Below are 25,212 nucleotides of genomic sequence, written 5' to 3'. Positions count from 1 at the left end.
AAAAATGCACCAAAATGATGCAACTGACAATACCAGCATGCCTGAACAGCCTACAGGTATCAGCTTACATCAGGGCGTTGTGGGAGTTGTAGTTTTACAACAGCTGGAGGGCCGCAGTTTGAGGATGCCTGGTCTGAACTTTGCTAGAAACCAACCCACAGCCAGACTCTCACATGCCTCCATAGTGGTATCACCAATGCACTGTGAGGTAGGATAAAGCTGTGAGCCGCACCCACAACAGACCATGTGACACAGAAGCTACCAGGTGCAAAAGAATGTTACCACCAAAATAAAGTGGCACATTCCATACACATAAAGACAAAAAACTCACTGAAAAAAGTGGCCTAAACGGGTAAAAATGCTCTAAACCCAGACACCGTGTCTGTAACCGAGGGAGTAATTCCTCTGCATGTGGTCCGCAGACAACGGCAATCCCTAGCAAAAAATGCGTACAATGGAGGATGCTGGGGCGGACCGCATGCACCACAAGAACATCTTTCACAAAATGATACATTGTGCAGATGAAAAAATATACATGCACAATTCACAAGTCCCTCCTAAAGTCTCCACTTCTAAATCCTTTATTCCGCAGCAGCAGGCTTCTGATTTTGATGAAGGGGAAGTTTCTTCTGACACGGACTTTAGTGTCTCAGAGAATACTTCGGGACGTCTGCTTTGTTCTATTGAGGATACTGAATCTCTGTTAAAAACTATCAGGGCGATGATAAATTTGGAGGAACCCAAGGAGCCTCTCTCTGTGAACAAGTTTTTCCTGTTCACAGTAATATTAAGACTCTTATACAAAATGAGTGGAGTGACCCGGAAAAGAGGTAGTCGGCTTCTAAAATGTTTAAGAGGAAGTACCTTTTTTCTGAGGAAGATTCCAGTTCTTGGGACAAACCTAAAGTCGATGCTCCAGTAGCAAGGATTTCCAAGAAATCCTCTCTGCCTTTTGAGGATCTGGGGCTACTGAAGGACCCGATGGATAAAAAATGTGAGTCCCTCCTTAAAAAGACCTGGGAGTCATCCACGGCCACGTCAAGACCTGTAATATCAGCCACCTACACAGCAAGAACTCTGTCATTGTGGTTGGGCCAACTTGAGGAGCACATTGAGTCTGGTACTCCCAGGGAAGACATCCTTGCTTCCATTCCTATGCTCAAACAGGCCTCTAATTTTCTAGCAGATGCCTCTGCAGACATTGTAAAGCTATCCGCTAAAACTGCAGTATTATCCAACGCTTCCCGCAGGGCTGTTTGGTTGAGATCATGGTCGGGATGCAGCGACTAAAAATAGATTGTGTTCTCTACCATTTGAAGGTGATCATGTGTTTCGTACTGCCATAGACAACATCTTAGAAAAGGCCTCTGACAAAAAAAGGGGCTTCCCACAGAGTTAAAATTCTTTCACCAAAGGTGCTCCTTTCACCTCCAAAAACATACTAGATTTGACCAGAAGAAAAAATAACTCAATTTTTCCTGGCAGTCATCTAAATGGAAAACTAGAGTTTTCCTATTCAACCCTGACAAATCTGCACGTCCTTCCTCCCAATGACACAAGAAGTCCAGTGAGGGGAAGGCTGAAGCATTTCGGTTCTGCCTGGGAAAGAATCCGTGCCTCTCCTTGGGTGCTCTCAACCATAACCGCAGGGTAACATTTAGAATTCTTGCAAGTCCCTCCAGACAGGTATCTAGAGAACTTAAAATTAAAAGGCGAAAATCAGGAAGCAATGGACCAGCAGATCGCTCTACTTCTGCAGAAAAATGCCATAGTACAAGTCCCTATAGAAGAACAAGGGAAGGGCTTTTACTCCTCAATCTTCCTGGTCAAGAAACCAAACGGTTCCTTCCAGTCATTAATAAATCTCTGGAATCTAAACAGGTACATAGTGTACAGGAAATTCAAAATGGAATCAGTAAGGTCTGTAATGAATATCCTGTCAAAAAACTGCTTCACGATGGTCACGATAGACTTTCAGATGCCTATTGCCATGTGCCAATTCACATGGATTACCATATATATTTGAGAATGGTAGTATGGTTCCAGGGAAGATTACATAAATTTCAATTTTAGGTTCTGCTGTTCGGTCTGTGCTGGACACCAAGAATCTTTATGAAGATTGTAGCGGGTGTAGCAAAGTTCTTCCATCTGGCAGGAATTTTACCGATACCTTACTTAGACAACATCCTAATCTCAGCTCAGACAGCGAATCACCTGCATGTTCAACTTCACACAGTATCAGACACCCTTTCAGATCTGGGTTGGATCATAAATCTTCAGAAGTCTTGTCTTCTTCCCGAGCAGAAGAGACTATTCTTAGGAGTACTGCTAAACTCTCATCCGATGTCTTCTTTCCTTCCCTTACAAAAGCAGGAAGATTTGATCCAGAAGATTCTAAGGTTTCAGAAGTTAAGCATATCCTCAATCAATGACAATTCTGGGCCTCATAACTTCCACCATTCCGTCAGTGAAGTGGTTGCAAGCCCACTCAAGAGTTCTTTAGTCTTTTCTGTTACAGGCCTGGGACAAGAAGCAGACGTCTTTAAACTAGAGAGTAAAAGTTCCAGCAGGGGTAAAGTTCTCACTATCATGATAAATCAGATGGGAAAATCTGTCCCGAGGAGTAGAGTGGCGGCAGACGAATCAGATGGTAATTATAACTGATGCGAGCAAGCATGTGCACACATGAACGGTACCATGAAACAAGGTTTATGGCAGGCAGATCTGGAGCAGGCATCTTCCAACATGCGGGAACTGAGTGCGGTTTGACAAGCCCTAAAAGCCTTTGCTCCCTCGGTCCGGTAAAACCACATAAGAATTCTTTCCAACAACACCACCACTGTAGCTTATCTTGCAACATTATGCCAGTGTTATACAGTACATTCCATTACTGTAAGGGTTACATAGCATCATAAATCAATATAATGCTATGTGACTCCCGGCAGTGATGGGGAGGTCAGGCCGGGTGCTGCGATGCGGACTCCCTGCGGGAGGAACGCTCGTCTGCAAGGGACCTAAGGTTGTTTCTAGATTTCATTGTCAACAAGAAATCTCTCTTCCTTCCTTTTGTTCCCAGGCGTTTTCTGAAACTACCTAGAATCGACTAAAAACCTCAGGAGGTCAAATCAGCTGTTCATTCAGTATCTCGGACTAAATTGGGGGAAGCTAGGCTATTGCTCGATGTATTAAGTCTTGTATTTTTTTTTTGTTATGACAAGAGGGTAATTTCTCCTCTTTCTGGGTTAAAGGCTCATTCCACCAGAGCATTGGCCGCGTCTTGGGCTGAAGGCGCCTCTGCTTCTCTTGAGGACATTTGCCGGGCTGCCACCTGGTCGAGTCCCTGTACCTTCTTTAGACACTATAAATTAGATGTGTTAGCCAGCAAAGACTTATCTTTTGGCAGGAAGAGTTTGTCTGCTGTAGTCCGCCCCCTGATTGTTACTCTGTTATTCCTCCAGGTGGTGCCGTTGTGGAGGTGTGGGGAAAAGATGATAATTATTCTTACTGGTAATTGGATTTTCCTTTAGACTCCACAACGGCACCAGGAATTCCCACCCAATTATTCTCTATAACAGATTGTTATTTTCTGTTGATTTCATATAACTAGATCAAGTAATTTTTTCTGTCATGTTTAAACATGATTAAATTATGGCATATACTTCTGAGTCCTAGGTTATTAACTGGCGAAGGTATGAGGGAGGGGGCCTTTTATTGGCTGATCTCACAGTTGTTTCCTGTCCCTAAGAAGGCGGGTTACCCTCTAGGTGGTGCCCTTGTGGCGGCTAAAGGAAAATCCAATTACCGGTAAAAGTAATTATCATCTTTTTCGGTACTCTCATACAATCCCTTTAACTGCCACTGACTGGCATTGTGCATAGTTGGAAGGGATCAGCAACCTTAGGTACTCTAGCTGTGAAACTACAACTCTCTTCATGCACACTTGCTCGTCTGAGGTTGGAACGCTCATAGAAGTGAATAGAGCATGGTGCGAATTGTTGTTTTCCAACAGCAGGAGTTCCGGGGGTTGCTGACCCCACTTTTTAGTTAGTTTATTCTAGTAAAAGCACCAAGTTGCTGTCTGTGAGATTTCTGTGCAAATGTTTTTGATGGTCCAGAGAAACACAGCACCTCTGCTTTGTGAATTTTTATTTACCCTGTAATGATAGATTCATTGTAGGGCTGCAGCGGGTATCGAATTATCGATACCCAATCGATACTTTTGTACCAGTATCGATTCAATATTGGGATTTGACATTTACCGATGCTAGGCTGTGCTACTGCGCAGCCTAGTATCAGAGAACATGGCGCGTGCTGCTCTCAGCGCGCTCCATGTTCTCCTAAGCAGCACAGGGGAGAAGGAGTCACTCCCTCCTGTGCCGCTGCTGCCAATAAGAAGAGAGGTGCGAGGGAGGGGAGGGACTGTGGCCACTGCGCCACCAATGATAACTCACCCATTAATACAAATATAGGTGCGGCACCTGAGGGGTTAACTGCCACGGATCGTAGCGCCCTATCATAGAGGTCGGGTGCCGGCTGATTCTGCCGCCGGCACCCGCCTCCTGTATTTGTGTTAAAAGGTTACTTATCTTCATTTGTGGCACAGTGCACCCCTCCCTTCCCCAGTACTAAAAACATTGGTGGCGCAGTGCGCCCCCCAACCCCCCAGTATTATAATCATTGGTGGGAGTGGCCACAGGTTCTCCTCCCCTCCTCTTTATTCATTGGTGGTGCAGTGGCAGCTCCTGAGTTGAGCCCTAGCAGTGTTATCCTGATGGGCTGGACATTCCATAAAATGCGGAATGCACGCTGCTTTTTTTTGGTGTTTTATTTTTTACGCATGGTATCGAGTATCGCAATACTTTTTTTATGGTATTGAAATCAAATAAAAATTTTGGTATCGAGACAACCCTAATTCATTGTGTTCTTATATTTTGTCTCCCTCGTGACCTGGGTGTGAAGGTTGGATACTGGCATTTTGCTCATTCCTATGTACGCGGAAACTGGAGGAATGAAGAAGAGAGCACATTTTCTCTGCTTGCAAAGTCCTGCCATGATATTGATCTGATATGTTACTGGATGGGAAATCGAAGGTATATCTTTGACTTGTACATGTTATTTAGTCTTATCCAGTATAATATGTAATTTTCTACTTAAAGGGAGAATCTACTCCAGCAAGTGCCCAGGGAGGGGTTTCACTGGGATGTGCTGTCTGTTCTCTGCATTGAGCTGCTTCACAGCCCCTCCCCTCTGCTCTGTGTGACAACTGTATCATCCAACCAGGAGACCACTACAGCTGTCACTCAGAGCAGAGGGGAGGGCTCTACAGTGAAGCTCCGCCTCCTGGGCACTTGCAGGGTCAGAATCCGCCTGAATAGAATTTCATTTTCACACTACTCTTTATGATAAAAATTTCTAAGGCTACTTTCACACTGGCGTTTCTGGGTCCGCCTGTGAGATCCGTTTCAGGGCTCTCACAACCGGTCCAAAACGGATCAGTTCAGCCCCAATGCATTCTGAATGGATAAGGATAAGTTCGGCTGCGTTTGGTCTCCGTTGTGTTTTTTAGACTGTCATTAAAATGCAGCTTGCAGCGTTTTGGTGACCATCTGACAATGAGGAGCAAAACGGATCCGTCCTGACTTATGTAAGTCAATGGGGACAATGTAAGTCAATGGGGACGGATCAGTTTTTCACTGACACAATATGATGCAATTGAAAACGGATCCGTCCCCCATTGACTTTGAATGTAAGTCAAGACAGATCCGTTTTGACTTAGACTTTTTTTTTCATGAATAATGCAAACGGATACAAGACGGATCCACACCAAACGCGACAGACTCTCTTTCAAAGAGTACTACAGGTAAAGCTTATACATTGTGCTAAAGGGCTGTTCCAAAGAATTTAGAAAGCTCGTTGGAAGAACAAGTGAAACGTTTTCAAGAAATCTACAGTACGTCCAGTTGCCTTGATTTATTCTTTACAGGTAGAGTTTGTGCAGTACAGTAAAAGAGGCAATAAAACCAGGATCTATACAATAATCAGGCAGAGGTCAGGACAGGCGCCATAGGATTAAGGTTGATTTCTGAATGTTGAATATTGTTTACCTATCCTCATGTTTCGTCATCAATACCTGAACGGTTGGGTACAACACCTGTCACCTTCCCTCATCAGCTGTTTGAAGACCAGTGAACACTGCAGCCTCCTCACAGCTTAACAAACACAGCGCTGTCTATATGATAGCGGCTGTGCTTGGTATTGCATCTTAACCCCATTCACTTAAATGGGACTGAATGTGCCTAGGCCATGTGACTGATGAACATAATGTCACTGTGGCCTTTTCAAACATTTGATCGATGGGGTGCTGGGAGTCGGACCCCCACCGATCAGATATTGATAGGCTATCCTGATGATAGTTCATCAGTATTAATTGGTTGGAAAACCCCTTTAATGTGGTTATCAGGCTGAGGTCAGGAGGCTCAGTAAAAGAACCCCTTAGCAGGAGTTAGAATAACTTCCCATAGGGGAAGTTGCCATATACATTTCTGAGAACGCTGGCATAGTTTGGGGATCGATTCGCCCATGTGCGTGCTGGTCCTTTAAGTGCCAGGAAGAACAAACGTGACCTATGGGAGCGAGTGGCATGGACTGGAGTGCAGTGGTAGGGGTGAGTACTCCAGTGGTTGTGTTTGCCGGGAGAGGAGAGATGCCGGTGGACACAGACCACCGACATTACAGCCATATAGTGAATATGCTGTAGGTCAACCAATAAGTCTGATGGTGAAGGGTATGTCTGGGAAAGTTTTCACTTTGTTTATTTCAAAAAATACATTTTCTTCTTTATAGATGTGTAAAGGTGTCTTCTTTTGGAACTCTGTCTCACTTTACTAAAGAGAACAAGGTAAGTTTAAGTCAAGAAATGTATTCATGAGTTAAGTGTGTAGTTGCATATGAACATCAGAACCTCAGGCTGAGATCAAAATCTAGTACTATCTGTGCCTGCATGATTACAAGGAGAGACAGGAAGGCAGTACTATCTGTGCCCACATCATTTTGTAGACAAAAGGAAATTATTCTCCATTGACAACCAGATTATACCGAAACCTAAGCACAGAGATGGTGGTCACCTTGCTGTCAGATGAACTGTTGCTATGCAATGTCCCTCAGCCATTGTGATCATATATACATATATATAATAAACCAGTATATAATGCTATGCATAATATATAATTGAATTATATTATTCCTTCAAGTCTTACAATTTCATATTGCACATATTTTATTATTTAGCAAACACTGGAAGCAGAAATGTATTTTATGACTTGATCTCCACTGCATAAACATTTCTCATTTAGCCCGAGGGCGCCAGCAGCCGCTGCTTAGACTGCACCGTGGAAGAAACGTGTCCTTATTCAGCGCAGAAAATATATCTGAAGAAAGCTCAACAGGTAGGTACTTATATCTTTCCGTATAACACTAGCCTACCATATATATTACATAGATGAGCAACAATACTGAGTCTACAATAATCTGCCCATTCATTCTACCCAAAGCAATGCTGAAGTGACGGAGAAATCCGTGAATCTGAATCCTCCTGATTAACCCCCGCTACCCCGCTTATCTCTGTCTTTTCTGTCTAACTGCTAGATTATTAGACTATATAGATTACCAAATTACAGCTTTTCAAATAATTAATATATAAACCACCATCTGATAATTCAGAAAGTCTGATAATGTGGCACGTTTATAGTACAGAATAAAACTGAACAGGGAGAACCAAACAGGATTAGCTTTAAAGGGAACCTGTCACCTCAAAAACACATATAAAACCGCCAGCTTTATGTTATAGTAGCCCCCAGTCTGTTATTAATGATGTATTTGATCCGGTAATCTGATGCTCCATACATGACAAAAACTATGTTTTAATCGCCGTCAGCGCTATCTCGCCGGTCAGTCTGAAGTCAAGGGGGCAGCGGCCTGCTTCAAGTCAAGATAAGCACGCCCCCTGACCGTCCCCTCTTCTGTGTGATTGACATCCTGCAGTGCGGCCTGGGATCGCGTTAGCCGGGTTTCATCAGCACACCGCGCATGCGCGAGACTAACGCGATCCCAGGCCGCACTGCAGGATGTCAATCACACAGAAGAGGGGACGGTTAAAGGGCGTGTTTACCTTGACTTGAAGCAAGCTGCTGCCCCCTTGACTTCAGACTGACCGGCGAGATATCGCTGATGGCGATTAAAACATAGTTTTTGTCATGTATGGAGCATCAGATTACCGGATCAAATACATCATTAATAACAGACTGGGGGCTACTATAAGGTAATGCTGGCGGTTTTATATGCGATTTTGACGTGACAGGTTCCCTTTAAAGAAGTATTACCAGGGGCGGGCTGGCCATAGACCCTACAGTGAGTCTTCCTCGGGGGCCGCCTGAGCCCTCTTCCTGGCTGCCAGCCACTTAAATATTGATCTGACGCTGCCAGAGTTAAAGGGGTTGTCCGCTTTTTTATATTGGTGACTTATTCTTAGGATAGGTCATCAATATCTGATCAGCCCCAATCAACTGTTTGAAGAGAAGGCTGCGCTTGTATGAGCGCTGCCTTCTCTTCATTTCAGCAGTGAGCAGGTGTAATTACAAGAAGCCGTCCCATTCACTTCTATGGGACAGCTCCTTCCTATATACTTGAATGGAAGGAGCCGTCCCATTAAAGTGAATAAGGCACCTTTTTGTAGTTACACCAGCTCACCGCTGCGGTTGCGGACATACAGGTAAAAAATGAAGAGGAGGCAGTTCTCGCACGGAGGGCGCTGGGAGTTGGGCTCCCACAGATCTGATATTGATGGTCATCCTGAGGAAAGGTCATCAATATTAACAGCCCGTACAACCGTTTTCTAGTTCTGGATAGGTCATCAGTATCTGATTGGTGGTGGTCTTACATCCGGGATGGACACTGTGAGCGCAGCGCCCTTCTCACAGCTTTCCCTAGGCGTATAACGTCACGTTCCTTGGTCACATGGCCAGGGCGTAGTTCAGTCCTATTTACAGCTGCTATACAGTGTCCTGCGCTGTGCGTGGTAAGCTGCGAGTAAGGGGAAGCGCTAACATCGGCTCCGTTGAGCCTCACAGCTTCCTGGAACAGCTGATCGGCGGGGGTCCAACAAATCAGATAATGATGACCTATTCTGAGAATAGGTTATCAGTATAAAAAGTCAGAGAACCACTTTAAGTTTCCAGTTCACCCTTGGGCATTCCAGTAACATGAAATTATATCCCATCCACTGGAGTGGGGGATAACTGTTAGATTGGTGGGGGTATGACTGCCTGGAACTTTACCAATCGCAAGAATTGGGACTTGTGTTCCCTTTTTAAATGGAAAGTGCTTTGGCGTGCAAATTAAAGTCCATTTGGCAGTTTCTCGGAGGCCTATAGAGTTTGCGTGAAGTGGTGGCGCACATGCTTAACACTCAAACAGGAGACACGTGACCCCAGTTCACATCATTGGTGGTGGTCCCAGCAGTCAGACTCCCTCTGATCTGACATTTATCCCCTATCCAGTGTATAAAGGATAACTTCTTGTTATTGTACTAGCCCTTTTCTCTTGAACCTTCTTCCTGAAGGTTCGTTAATTTTTGTGTAACCGTTTCATAAACCAGAATACTTAATAATCTGGTATAAGATCCCAATGAAACCAGATTAAGGCTCCATTAACATGTCCGTACTGTGTTTTGCGGATCCACGGATCCGTGGATCTGCAAAACACTGACACCGGCAATGTGCGTTCCGCATTTTGCGGACCGCACAACTCCGGCACTAATAGAATATGCCTATTCTTGACCGCAATTGCGGACAAGAATAGGACATATTCTATTTTTTGGGGGAAACGGAAATGCGGACCTGGAAGTGCGGGTCCGCATTTCCGGAGCCAGGCCGCACATCGTGCGGCCCCATAGAAAGGAATGGGTCCGCAATTTCGTTCCGCAAATTGCGGAACGAAATGGCGGACGTGTGAATGGACCCTTAGGCCTCATGCACACGGCCGTTGTTTTGGTCCGCATCCGAGCCGCAGTTTTGGCGGCTCGGATGCAGACCTATTCACTTCAATGGGGTCACAAAAGATGCGGACAGCACTCCGTGTGCTGTCCGCATCCGTTGCTCCATTCCGTGGTCCGCAAAAAAAATATATAACCTCTCCTATTCTTGTCCGCGTTTTGCGGACAAGAATAGGCAGTTATATTGAGGGCTGTCCGTGCCGTTCCGCAAATTGCGGAACACACACGGACGCCATCCGTGTTTTGCGGATCTGCGGTTTGTGGACCGCCAAACACACAACGGTCGTGTGCATGAGGCCTAAAGGAAATGCATGTGTAGCCAGTAGCACTATAAAAAAAAAACAGACAGCATGCCCTATCGGTGCGGAGTCCCTGCTGAATCTCCCATCGAAATGGGGAAGCGTAAAAAAACTGCACCATACACTCGTACTTTGCTCAGTTTTTGGCGTGGATCTGCACCAAAAACCGTTGTTTTAACACAGATTCGTAAAAAAAAAAAAAACTCCCAAAAGTGCAACAAATGCATGACAACAAATGTCCCCCAAAAAATGCTTCATAAATTAGCTCTGATTTTGAGAGGCCGATTTTTTTAAAATCCTTCAAAGCTCACTTTTCAGGAACATTCACAATTCTCAAATAATTCCCACTCATCAGGTGTCCATTTTGTCGTCAGATATTTACCTGGCAAGTCCTCTAACACAACTACACATGCAGAAAAACAAGATATTAGTAGCAAATAACACCTCCCGTGCATCTGGCATTGCGGGGCCAAGAGGAGCAGAGGGTCTGCGCAGGGACAATATATAAGTGCTGGCTATTAAGTAATCCATTGTGCTGCTCAGAAGATTGCCATCTGCTCGTTTCAGCCATGCCAAACCCCCAGCATACGTCTCGTAGACAGAAGTGAGCCTGACGAGCACAAATGAATGAGACTTGTAGGACCAGATACAAAGGGGCCGTGCTGCCTGCCAGGAGCCGGCGCACGATACTCCAATGCATCTGCTCAGCAGCCTGCACCCCCCTTTATTTCCTTCTCTCTTTGTAAAAGAGCAAATCTGACATCTGTTCAGACTGAGAAGGGAAGGACCATAGGAGATAAATGTGCTCGGTGCCCGGCGGTGCCTGACACTGCTCATGGTGTAATATGAATACTGTGCACAATCATATTTCCATATGATAAGGTGCACATGATGGAGTTGTGACATGGAGTCCCATGCTGGGACTGTCCAAGGGGTAGGCGCTGCTGCAGAGGCTGACTTTGATGGATGATTTTGTAGAGTTTGAGGGTAGGAATGTTCCTTGTAGAAAAAATGCCTGGAACTTCTATAGTAAGGCTTATGCACACGACCGTATGTATTTTGCGGTCCGCGAAAAAAACAAAAAACGGATAACAACCGTGTGACGTCCGTGTTGCATCCGTTTTTTTTGCTGATTCATTGTAACAATGCCTGTCCTTGTCTGCAAAACGGACAAGAATAGGACATGTTCTATTTTTTTTTTTGCAAAACTAACATGCCGACATACGGACACGGAATGTACACAGAGACATTACCGTTTTTTTTTCAAGCCCTTATAGAAATGAATGGTGCTGCATATGGTCCTGTAAAAAAACTGAACGGAAATGGAAATTAAAATAAGAAAAATACGTTTGTGTGCATGAGCCCTTAAAGGGAATCTGTCACCCCGATTTTGGACTCTTATCTACAGTAATACATGAGTAGTCCTGCACATAAGGAGTAGACCTTTTTGGGGTCATTTACCAAACTGGTGTAATGTAGAACTGGCTTAGTTTCCCATAGCAACCAATCAGATTCCACCTTTCATTTTCCAAAAGAGCTGTAAAAAATGAAAGGTGGAATCTGATTGGTTGCCATGGGCAACTAAGCCAGTTCTACTTTACACCAGTTTAATAATTGACCCCATTTATTTCTAATCCTGGATAACCTCTTTAAAATGTATACTGTGTGTGTGGGGGGGGAGCAATTTATTATAACTGACGGGCCTGGTAGCAACCAGTCAGATAGCCTTTCATTTTTCCAAAGGAGCTCTGAAAATTGGACAGTGAAATCTGGTTACTATAGGCAACTGAGCCAGGTTTCCTTTGCACCACTTTTGATAAATTTCCCCCAGTATTCCTAGCCCATGTATTAATAGGGCAGCCAGAGTTACATATATTTAAAGGGGTTGTCCAGCCTTGGACAACCCTTATAGTCCTAACCTGTGCCCCTTAATCAAATAAACATTAGTGACCTGCCTGCGGTCCCGCCATCCCTGACGGCTTCCAGTCCCCGACCAGCCTCAGTGGTCACATCAGCTTGTACAATATGTCACTGCTAGTCACATGCCGTTGAAGCACATGTGAATACTGAGGCCAGAGGTTGGCCGCAGCAGTCATAGGACCAGTCCACTTCAGGCAGGGATGGGAAGCCGCCAGAAACAGAGGAGATAAAGGACTCAGGTCAGATGAGAGGTGTTTTTTTCTGTTGTTGTTCAGTGGCACAGGTTAGGGCCATAGAGGTTGTTGGCTCTAAGGCTGGACTATCTCTTTCAAAGACATCACGGGAGATATATCAAACTGGTGTAAAGTAGAACTGGCTTAGTTGCCCATAGCAACCAATCAGATTCCACCTTTCACTTTTGACAGCTCCTTTGGGAAATGAAAGGGGGAATCTGGTTGCTATGGGCAACTAAGCCTGTTCTACTTTACACCCGTTTGATAAGGGTCCATTCACACGTCCGTATGTGTTTTGCAAAACACGGACATCGGCAATGTGCGTTCCGGATTTTGGGGACCGCACATCACCGGCACTCTGATAGAAAATGCCTTTTCTTGCGGACAAGAATAGGACATGTTCTATTTTTTTGCGGAATGGAAATGCGGATGCGGACAGCACATTCCGGCTCCGTTGAAAATGAATGGGTCTGCACCTGTTCCGCAAAATTGCGGAACGGATGCGGACCCATTTTGCGGACGTGTAAATGGACCCTAAATCTCCCCGATCATGTTCACCTGGACGGATTTATACTAGGTTAGGGTTTGAGCTTTTTTTTTTTAACATAGACCCGCATGTCATTTGCGGGTTTACACCCTAATAATCCGCAGACTAGATGGATGAGCCAATGTAATCTACGGATTAGCAGGGTTTGGTTTATTTTTATGTTTAGTTTATAAAGACTTCATTATGCATCTTGTGTTTCCCAGAAATCCTTTGGCTGGCCTGTGTCTGTTGTTTGTAGTAATGGGGTCCAAGATATTGAGTCGCTGACGGATGCCTTAAAGACGGGTCCTTATGGAAGATGTGTCTATGAGTGTGACAACGATGTCGTCAGCAACCAGGTAATATAAAAGGCAATGTGAAATTCAGATGAAGGGAATGTCTCATCAGAAAATTACTTATTGTTTCAATCACATTGTTTTGTTAAACTTTTTATATTTTTTATTTATGGTGAGATTTCTTTAACACTATTTATATATGTAAAAAAAACTGTATATAATCCTGTCATTTTCACACTGGCCACTAGGCCTAAAATATATTAAAAGGATTAACCTTGGAAACTTGGATGTTGTGAGCAGTCAGCGCCCAAAGCTGCCTGACTGCGCAGGCGCAACCTGCGTACACTGTTGGTTGAAGCCAGGTCTGGAACATGTGCACAATGTATGGCACGGGATCCAGAAAGTGCTGGGAGCCTAATTACAATGGGGAGTGCAGCGCTGGCTAGGTAGGGACATTGTCATCATTATCAATGTGATCATTGTAAGTCACATGAAGGGGGTCACATTAGTTTAAAAGAAATGATGGATAAACCCCTTTAAGGCTTTCTGTCTTTTGAAAGCATCTACATGGGGCATAGACATAATGGAAAGGAGCGAACATCAATGAATTCTATGGGACAGTTTTCTAGGCATGCTCTGTGACCTGTGCAGAGGTCAGGAGGGAGCAGATAAGTTGTGATATCACCTGTTGTGAATGGCTGATCCTGTCTTATCTATATAGAGGTGTTACTTGTTATTGTAATTCTGCCTGTGGAGAGGATGATAATAGTTACTGAGAAGTTACATGTACAGAATAGGAAATCATGACTTATTGCACCTCTTGGCCAGTGCAAAAACTGCAAGATTATATATATTTTTTTAAATATAGACAACATGGAAAACTTTAAAAAAAAAACACATAAAGTACAGAGAGGAGGCTGGGGATGTGGCTAATGAGCAGCAGCACTTGTATGCACAGTCTGTCCAGTCCGTCCTCTTTCTGTCTCCTCATGAACTCCATTCCGACAGATTTAGCTGAAGATCTTATCGAAGTGTATTCAGGATCATAATCCCTGACAGGTAGAACAGAGAGGATGATGAGGCAGCTCTTTATCTCAGTGTTGTGAAGTAAGTTGTCCTGCTGTGTGATTAGGGCAGTTTTTTTGTGTATTAATAGGACGACGGACATTTTATTTTTCCTAATGATTGCTCCCTAGATAAAATGAGCCATTATACCTAATGAAAGGTATTTGGGAATATATTTATAATAAAGTAATATTTGAAGGGGTTGTCCCTCGAAAAAGATTCTACAGTTTTTAAACCAGCACTTGCATCTGAATACTTTTCTAATTGCGTGTACTTAAAAATTTAGCATAGACACTGAGTTATTCAATAAAATATATCTGTAGAGCGCCACCTGTTGTTTGTTTATTGTTATTTCTTTTCCCTGCTCACTGAGAAGGCCGCACATGCTCAGTTTCATCCTTCCACTGTCTCCTGAGCTGTGATAGGGAGAGCATGGACACGCCCCCTTAGCTGCAACAGAAAAGACACTCCCCTTGAGCGTTCAGCTGGATATAAATCTAGCAGAGCAATGAATGGAGAGATCTCTGGACCCATGTGAGGTACAGGCATGGTTCTAGCTTTGTTAGAAAAGTATTGTCATGTACTAAATGATGTCTGGTTTAAATGTTTTACATTAGTTATGGGATAACCCCTTTAAGTACCATATTTTTCGCCCTATAAGACGCACTTCCATTATGAAAGTGCTCATTAGTACCGGAGTGCCGTGAAGCGGTGAATGCAGCGCTCCCTGGGCTCTGTACTCACTGCTTCCTGGTCCTCGGCTGCTCGCTGTGCTGTGTCTGCGCACAACCTGAGGAAGTTGGCCAGCTGTGACCCCATGCTGTGCAGCATTGGGTAACAGCACAGCAGGAAGAGCAGGACTGGATCCCCGGAGTGGTGTGGGCATCCGGAGCAGGAGAGGTAAGTTGATTTATAGTTTTTGTCTGATCTGAGGTCTGAATGGGGGTCTTAACATTGGGTGTCTGATCTAAGTATCTGAATGGTGGTGTTTTTAACATGGGGGTCTGATCTGAGGTCAGATTGGGGATCCTGTTAACATTGAGGGTCCGATCTGAGGTCTAATTGGGGGGTCTTATTAACACTAAGGGTCTGTTCTGAGGTCTGATTAACATTGGGGGTTTGATTGGGGCTCTGAGCTGAGGTCTGATAAAAAAAAATATTTTTCCTATTTTCCTCCTTTAAAACCTAGGTGTTTGTTATAGGGTGAAAAATACGGTATTTTAATTTTCTTAATTCCTGGAGAACCCCTTTAAGGTGTAATCCCCTTTTAAGCATAATCTTGAGAGTTAAAAGTGATGGATAAAATTGCCTGGAGAGATGTGCACTCTGCACGGTATTCAACGAGCTTCTGTCTAGTAATGATAATGATGGTGTTCTTCATAAACAGGTTGTGAACATGGAGTTTGAAGGTGGACAGACAGCTGCATTTACCATGATGGCGTTCACAAATGATCTTGGTGCAAGGAAAACCACAATCTATGGCACCAAGGTAAGGCGTGCAGTCTTGTAATGAAGGTGATTGATATCATTGTTATTATTTAACTTAAAGGAACTTGTCACATTGAATATGCTGTCTGATCTGCATGGTGCAGAGCAGTAGGAGATGAGTACAGTTTTGTGGAAAAAGATTCGGCAAAACTTGTATCTTAGTTATTAAAAAATCTGCTCTTTCTATGCTTAGGAGTCCAGTGGGCGGTCCTATAAGTGACTGCCATTTATCTCAGTATGCACAGTCTGGACTCCTAATCATCTCCTAATGGAATTAAGATAAACTAGACCTTTGGTTATACAGATTATATGGTTGTCAGAAAAGAAATAATGCAACTGTAGGCAAAGCAGGCAATAGGCCCACAGCCTGATTTCCTCTGCATAACCTACATTCTTGATATACCCAATATTTCTGGTGCCATTTAAAATTTGCTTTGTTCAGCATGGGACATTCTTGACCAGTCCCAACAATTTCCACCTAATGCACAGACTATAATGTGGAAATGAGGAAAGTATAGGTTAGAAAGGTTGGATTCTTACGTTTCCATTGCTGGAGATAAGCAACTTATTGAAACTTCCTATTGAAATGATGCATTCCTGACCAAAATCTGTGTGTGTACTCCTGATAAATCCTGAAGGTTGTTGATGGATAAACCCATCTCCTGCTTGCTTCTCCTGGAGACTTGCTGTAGGCATTGTGTGCAGGTCTGTAAAAGGTCAAGACCCATGGGAAGAATCCTTCTGCAGTCTTATTACAATTGCAATATCTACACCAAGTTCCTATAGTTTAATGAAGGAGTGTGTGCCATGCTATAATGCCGCTAGGGCTTGGAATGCAAAAACTAAAGAATTAAAGGGATGTTGTATTAACATTTTCCCCAAAATGTTTGGAAATTTAGAATTTTTGTGACGTTGTGAGGTTGTGACGTTCGGTTGAGCGTTATGGCCTCTTCAAGTGAATGGGCCCGGGCTGCAGTAACAAGTACAGCCACTATACAATGTATGGCACTGTGCATAGTGAGCTGTGAGGACGCCACAGCGCTAAGCAGAATGCCGCGGCCTCTTCAAACAGATGTGGGACCCCCACCAATCAGATATTGATCCCTTTAACTAGATATTCCATAAAAGTCTGTTAACTGGGGACATGAATGCAGAGATCCACACCCAGGGGTGTCTAGTCCCCAGTCCTGGTGGGCTAGTGGCTAACCATGCACAGCCACTTTCTTTTAAAGTTATTGACACATACTGCAATGTATGGCCACTTCACCATTGGCAATGAGGGTTGAACACCTCAGTTCTCGGTATCTTTGTATGCTCAGTCATTGGGCATATACTCTCCCCACTTTTATAGCATATGTGCTCAATTTACCTTAAAAATCTATGGCAGAAAAACCTTTTAAATTGGTTACAGGAGTAGAGAAACATGGCTGCCATCTTCCAGAAACAGAATCACACTTATCTAGAAGTTTTGCTGAGAAGTAACATCTGACAGAACCCATGGACAGGTGTGACGCTGTGTTTGAAAGTCGCCATGTGTTTCTAATTCATGACAAGTTGATAGGTTTACATTAAAGGGGTTGTCCAGCCTGATAACTCCTGTGCAACGGACCTGTGTCCCAGAACTTGTCTCCTGTCCACAGTCCCGACACTGCTCATTCCCAGCTGCTTCCAGTCCCCGTGGGACCAGGAAGCGTCTGTGTCCCATGACTGCTGCAGCCAATCACTGCTCTAAATGATCACATCGGCTTGAATGTTATGACACAACTGTGATTGACCGCAGCGGTCATGGGATTCAACTGCTTCCTGGTTCCACCGTGGACCGGTGAGTCTTCTTTATTAGGTTCAGGATCACAGTAGCATAGGGGTTGTCATCTTCAAAGCTGGACAACCCCTTTAACATATTAGGAATAATTAAGCTGGAAAATCCTAGGAATGGAAATGCAGCCTCCATGCCAGCCCATCATTCATCATAAATCGTATGGAGTTGACAGATGTGCAAGGCAAAGACAGAATATTTGATTCGCTCACGCATACTCTGCTTGTGCAATTTCAGTATTACGATAAACTGAAGATCCAGTGATGATAGGTACAAATCTCAGTTCATCAGTCCATCCAAAGGAAAGTTTCACAGTTTCTCGTCTATGGTTAGCATTGAGGCCTTCAAACACATACAAGATTAAATGGGTTGTTGCAGGGGTTATATATTAATGACCTACCCTCAGGATTCATCATCAATATCAGATCGGTGTCGATCAGCTCTTTGAAGAGGAGGCGGCACTGGGTGTCGGACTCCCGCCCATCTGATATTGATGGGCTGTTCTGAGGATAGGTCATCACTATAAAACCCCTGTACAACCCCTTTAACCTTGACTGAAAGCTGTCTATTTCATTGGGCGACCATCTAATGTGTATCTCCCATACATAGTTGCATTTCGACATGCTCTGTTTGTCGTTGGAATGGAGCTTGGTGAGTATTCATTTTGGGTGGGGAGGCACTAAAGGGCACAATACTCTGTGGGGGACACTAAGGGGGAATGGTACAGTGCAGGGAGGCACTAAGAGGGCAGAATACTTTGTGGGGGCACTGAAGGGGAATCAAACTGTGTGGGGAGACATTAAGGGAGTACCATACTGTTTGGATGGCACTAAGGGGACATCAGTAACTGGAAATGACTGGCCCCCACAGCAAATTTTTTGAATGCCCCCGGCAATTTTTTCAGAACCCCATCCTCCCCGTGAAACCCTCACTCCTGCAGCTAGTCAAGATTGCTGTCTTAGGCTACATTCACACTCGCGTTTGGTGCGGATCCGTCTTGTATCTGCACAGACAGATCCACACCAATAATGCAAACGTTTGTATCCGTTCATAACAGATCCGTTTGCATTATTCATAAAAAAAATCTAAGTCCAAACGGATCCGTCAATGGGGGACGGATCCGTTTTCAATTGCACCATATTGTGTCAGTGAAAAACAGATCCGTCCCCATTGACTTACATTGTAAGTCAGGACGGATCCGTTTGGCTCCGCATAGTCAGATGGTAACCAAAATGCAAGCTGCGTTTTAGTGACCGTCTAAAAAACGTAACGAAGACCAAACGCAGCCAAATTGATGCATTCTGAACGGATCCTTGTCCACTCAGAATGCATTGGGGCTGAACTGATCCGTTTTGGGCCGCTTGCGAGAGCCCTGAAATGGATCTCACAAGCGGACCCAGAAACGCCAGTGTGAAAGTAGCCTTAGACGAGGCCCAGCAGCCACTCCGTCCATTTCCTACACATATATATACTGTATGACATGTCACTGTATATGCTGTCACTGTATATAATGTATTGTATGAAAAACTTTGGGGGGGCCTGACAATAAAATCTTTTAGTCCTCCTCCTGGACAGGCCCCTTCTGAGTTCGGGCAGCCGCTTCCCCTGCTTCAACTATAGCTACACCCCTGCTATCTGTGTTATTTAGGCTACATGCACACCATTGTATGTGTTTTGCGGTCCGCAATTTGCAGATCCGCCAAAAAAATGGATGATGTTCCATATGGCATCCGTTTTTTGGGGCGAATCCGTATTTTTTGCAGATATATTGTAATAATGCCTATCCCTGTCCACAAACTAGAAAAAATAGGACATGCACTATTTTTTTTTGCGGAGCAACGGAACGGACATACTGATGCGGACAGCACACAGTGAAATGAATGGGTCCGCATCCTATCCGCAAAAAAAAACGGATCGGACACGGAAACAAAATACGGTCGTGTGTATGAGGCCTTAGGCTGTAATATGTTATACCATGGAAAGCACTACTTGTCTGCGTGCACGGCAGTCCTGACCATGTATTTCAGAGCAGCTTTGAGTGCTGACAGCGAGGAGAGAGTAGTTAAAGAGGACCTTTCACTAATATACAAACTAAAAACTAACTCTATCTGTGGGCAGAGCGGCGCCCAGGGATCCCCCTGCACTTACTAGTATGCCTGGGCGCCGCTCCGTTCGCCCGGTATAGGCTCTGGTGTCTCAGCTCCGTCTGTTGTATTGGACTGATTTTTTTGTAGGAGGCGTGTCCCTTGCTGCAGTGCTGGCCAATCGCAGCGCACAGCTCATAGACTGGCTATGAGCTGTGTGCTGCGATTGGCCAGCACTGCAGCAAGGGACACGCCTCCTACAGAAAAATCAGTCCAATACAACAGACGGAGCTGAGACACCGGAGCCTATACCGGGCGAACGGAGCGGCGCCCAGGCATACTAGTAAGTGCAGGGGGACCCCTGGGTGCCGCTCTGCTTACAGGTATAGTTAGTTTTTAGTTTGTATATTAGTGAAAGGTCCTCTTTAAATAAAAAATGGCGATCTGGACTTCTTAAACTGGTTGTCCGGGTTCATAGCTGAACCCGGACATATTCCCATTTTCACCCAGGCAGCCTCCCTGATATGAGCATCGGAGCATTTCATGAATCGTGCAGGGCAAATGCTTTTTTTGGTGATCTGGTGACGTACTTGGCTCTCCATGGGTAAAGCTAGGCGAAGGCTTCCGCCCAGCCGTGAGCACGGTGATGTCACTGGTATTAATGGGCGGGCTTTAGCGCTGCCCTAGCCTGTAAAATGGCAATACAGAGCAGGGCATCAGTGGGGCTGCCTAGGTGAAAATGGGCATATGTCAACCCCTTTAAGTGGAGGACTACTCATGTGTTATAGCAGATAATAGTCCAAGATCCTGCTGACAGATTCCCTTTTATGTAAGTATAAATTGCCATGATACGCTACGTGCAACACTAGAGCCACCTCTTTTACAGTTGAGAGGTGGGTGTATGGGGTGGGGTTGAGAGAGATATCTGATAATAAATGTATGATTAAGTGAACAGGTTCATTATGAGTCCAGGATTGGGAGCATAAGAGATATGCTTTATACCAGAAAATATCTCCGACGGTGATTTATATTCTCCGCCATCCCAGAAGTCCTTGTAGTTTGCGTCCCGGATTTAATCTTGTTTCTATTTTCTGGTTGCAGTCATGACATCGCCGACCTCTCCTTATCTCATTATTGTGCCAGCCTGGCCCATTTGTGTAACAAAAGCTCCATTCTCCCAGCAGCGGGGCGGCCCTGTGATGTGGCCCTGCCAGGGTTCCAGTTGTCAGATCGCTTCACCAGATAGGCTTGATGTAAGACACACACGAGAGTGCAGCCCTGGCCCAGAGCCGGCTGTCTGCTTCATGTCTTCATTCTAAATTACAAGATGACTAAACTCATTTTGCATGGCGAATCTGCTCGCACTGACACCAAGGGGTTAAATATCCGCTGTACATGTCTGTGTGTGTCTGGCCTCCCGTTGGGTTTTAATCCTCCCATCAGTGTTTTAAATTGTGTAAGGAGGTGAGATGCAGGAAACCCAGAGCGCTGCAGGAAGAATGAATAGTCTGATGAAGTTGGTTTAAAGAGGTTTTCTGAGACTTTTCTACTGATGACCTATCCTCTGGTATTTGATCAATGGGGGTCCGACGCCCGGCCCCCCGCCGATCATCTGTTTGAGAAGGCATCGTAGTTCGCAGCCTTCCCTCAGCTCGCCAAGCACAGCACCGTACATTGTATAGTGGTTGTGTTTGGTATCGCGCTCAGCGCCATTTACTTCAAGGGGGCCGGGATGCACCTACTCCACGTGACTGGTGAACGTGACGTCACTCGGCCTAGGCAAAGCTGGAAGAAGGCCACGGAGCTACTGCTTCCAAATGGATGCCACGGTATACTGTTTTTAACTGGATGCGTGTGTGAAATAGATCAACAGACTAGAAAATTCCATACAGCCGAAAAAAGGTATATACGAGCCCGACGAAGGCCAGAGGGTCGCGCTTGTGGCATCTATTGGGGAAGTGGGGGCTTGTGATTATACGCTTCTAAGCTCCCTCTAGTGGTGACTGCAGACCATCATCATGTGAGCACTCTGCATCTGCCCTCCGATCACATACAAAAAGACTTTATCATAAATGACTGATACAGTCAGTTTGGGCCATGGGAACCTCAGTCAGCCCCGGAAATGCGGTCGACACATGGACCATGTTTCTCGGGCCGGTCGCGGTCATGTGCATAATCCCTTACTGATGATTCGATTGTACTTACCTTATCATTAAAGGGGTTTTCCGGAATTGTAATACTGATGACCCATCTTCAGGATAGGTCATCAATATCAGACCAGTGGGGTCCGACACCCAGCACTCCCATGATCAGCTGGTTGAAGAGAAGGCCGCACTCCATGTGAGCGCAGCCTTCCCTTCATTGTTTACCTGCTCACTGATGTCGCAGGATAGGTCATCGATATTAAAATCCCAGAAAACCCCTTTATTGCTGGTCAATACGAGCTCTCAGAAATAAGCCATTCCTAACTGGCCACTGTAAATAAGACCTTTCCCTCAGGATGGTAATCGGTAACGAGCGCTTGTAAGAAAGTCCATTTGGCCAATCATCAGTGACCCCAGCGGTCAGGTCACTGATGGTGGCACATCTTCCCGTATAAACAGTGGATGTGCTGCCTCCATAATGTAAAGTGTATGCAGGACAAATGATCGTAGTAATGATCCTTTGTTCCCCATCACCTTCTGATGGCCCATGTAAAGACTTTTTAAATGAACGCTGATTGGGGGTCATTTCCAAAGTGCGCCTGGCCAGTTTTATGTGGAAAAAAGTTGCAAGACCCCGTTTTTTTAAACCGTCCTCGCCACCTGGGAGTGATATTGGCCCCGACAATATAGAATAGGGGCTGGAGTCGTTTTTACCCCAGGCACACGGACTGCTGGAGGTTCATCTAATGCTTGACAAGGCCTGAGTCTTGTCATAAATTAGGCGCTTTCTCTGCCAGCGCAGGGGGGAAACAAAGACTGACGGAAAAATCAGTCTTTGTAAATGACCCCCATTGTCCTGCATGGTTGGTCCGTGCTTGTTAGAGCCCTGATTTGGGCCATGGAAAAGGACCCATGGTAACAGACGGTCTCCTCTCTAGATTGCCTTTAGCAGCAACTCATAAACTAGTTCCAAATTTAGCTGCAGGAAACTTCTGTGGGAGGATTTCACTTCCTCTTACAGTATGGAAGGCAGTGTGCTCGGGAGCCGGTTAGTTACCTACAGCTGAAAACAGTTAGAAGTTCCTTTATGTTACATAAACATATATATGAGGATTTATATACGTGATGATTTACGGGTATATAAGTGGGGATTTATATACGTAATGATTTACAGGTATATAAGTGGGGATTTATATACGTGATGATTTACAGGTATATAAGTGAGGATTTATATACGTGATGATTTACAGGTATATAAGAGAGGATTTATATACGTGATGATTTACAGGTATATAAGAGAGGATTTATATACGTGATGGTTTACAGGTATATAAGAGAGGATTTATATACGTGATGGTTTAGAGATATACAGGGTGGGCCATTTATATGGATACACCTTGATAAAATGGGAATGGTTGGGGATATTAACTTCCTGTTTGTGGCACATTAGTATATGTGAGGGGGGAAACTTTTCAAGATGGGTGGTGACCATGGCGGCCATTTTGAAGTCGGCCATTTTGAATCCAACTTTTGTTTTTCCAATAGGAAGAGGGTCATGTGACACATCATACTTATTGGGAATTTCACAAGAAAAACAATGGTGTGCTTGGTTTTAGTGTAACTTTATTCTTTCATGAGTTATTTACAAGTTTCTGACCACTTATAAAATGTGTTCAATGTGCTGCCCATTGTGTTGGATTGTCAATGCAACCCTCTTCTCCCACTCTTCACACACTGATAGCAACACCGCAGGAGAAATGCTAGCACAGGCTTCCAGTATCCGTAGTTTCAGGTGCTGCACATCTCGTATCTTCACAGCATATGCTGAAACTATGGATACTGGAAGCCTGTGCTAGCATTTCTCCTGCGGTGTTGCTATCAGTGTGTGAAGAGTGGGAGAGGAGGGTTGCATTGACAATCCAACACAATGGCCAGCAGTAGGTACGCCACTCTGCTGTGGTGAAACTACAACTCTCAAGATGCACACTTGCTTGGCTGTTCTCAGAACGCCACAGAAATAAATGGAGCAATCTGGGAGTCGTAGTTTGATTACAGTTGGAGTGCCGGAGGTTAGGCATCACCTGAGGCAGTGATCAGTGGGCATTTTCTGTTGGTATACCTGTAAATAATATCTGTATAAATATCATATTCTGATATCAGCATATGACAATTATACAGAGATGAGCGGCATTACATGGACGCTGCTTATCAATTCCTGTCTCTTTAAGGCTGCTTTCACACATCGTTTTTTGTCTTGTTTTTCTGCACTTTTGGTTTAGGGTTTTTTTTTTGCACCTGTGATTTTTTTTGCAGGGTTTTTTTTTTTTTTACAGTAAAAACTCCAGATGTTAGCTGAAGGTCTATGTGAAATATGAAATACTGGACACAAAAGCTTTTGTTTTGCACCTAATGTTTTTGTTAATTAGGTGGCGTTTTGTGCAGAAAAACTGCAGCAAACAAAACACAAATGCTCTAAAAACACATGAGCATGTTATGGCAGTTCAAATGTGTAAAGGCCTCACAAAAGTTTTTTTGAGCATTTGCAGTGTATAATTAAGTACTGTGCCCCAGCTGCTGCAGAACATCAAAATACCCACCTTAGATGCTTTAAGGCATCAAAATACATCTCAGCTGCTAGAGAACTTCATAATACACACCTCAGTTGCTGCAGAGCCTTAAAATACACACCTCAGCTGCTGCAGAACCTCATAATACACATCAGCAGCATTGCAGAACCTTATAGTACACACTTCAGCTTCTGCAGAACATCATAATACACTCCTAAACTGCTGCAGAACTTCCTAATAGACACCTCAGCTGCTGCGGAACCTCCTAATACACACCTCAGCTGCTGCAGAACCTCCTAATACACACCTCAGCTGCTGCAGAACATTGTAATACCCACCTCAGCTGCTGCAGAACATTGTAATACCCACCTTCAGCTGCTGCACAAAAAACTCACCCGTGAATACACCGATACACTGTCATGGTTCTGAAAATAGCCATGTAAAAAAGTCTGTCACACGGCCATTATTCGCTGTCGTGTAAATAAGGTCTAAGGATGTTACAAGCATATTACAAGTTAAGTGACTAGTATAAATGTACTCAGTGTACAGCCTTGTGCTTTTATACACTCACAGAACTCCTCATTGGCTTCTAATATGTATGAGAATTCCTCCTACACGCTTCAGCAGTGGACATTTCTGGGTAATCGGAGGGGATTCAGTACTTGACTGAACATTATATTGGGTGAGCACCAGGAATACAAGGGGGACCTTTGTGTTCCTGCAGTG

The 25,212-nt window shown here is 44.5% G+C and overlaps 1 protein-coding gene across 1 annotated transcript in view; it reads left to right on the top strand.

Moving 5' to 3' along the window:
* The window catches only part of LOC122926900, an 81,636-nt gene that overhangs the window by 9,139 nt on the left and 47,285 nt on the right, over positions 1-25,212 (top strand). Inside the window, exons 3-7 of the mRNA XM_044278419.1 lie at positions 4,960-5,090; positions 6,844-6,898; positions 7,353-7,445; positions 13,251-13,385; positions 15,775-15,876. Coding sequence (XP_044134354.1) covers positions 4,960-5,090; positions 6,844-6,898; positions 7,353-7,445; positions 13,251-13,385; positions 15,775-15,876 — 516 coding nt within the window. The remainder of the gene's footprint in view (positions 1-4,959; positions 5,091-6,843; positions 6,899-7,352; positions 7,446-13,250; positions 13,386-15,774; positions 15,877-25,212) is intronic.

This window comes from Bufo gargarizans, chromosome 2 (genome assembly GCF_014858855.1).
Source record: "Bufo gargarizans isolate SCDJY-AF-19 chromosome 2, ASM1485885v1, whole genome shotgun sequence".
In the NCBI taxonomy this organism is placed as follows: domain Eukaryota; kingdom Metazoa; phylum Chordata; class Amphibia; order Anura; family Bufonidae; genus Bufo; species Bufo gargarizans.
This window is presented reverse-complemented; position numbering and strand designations above follow the sequence as displayed.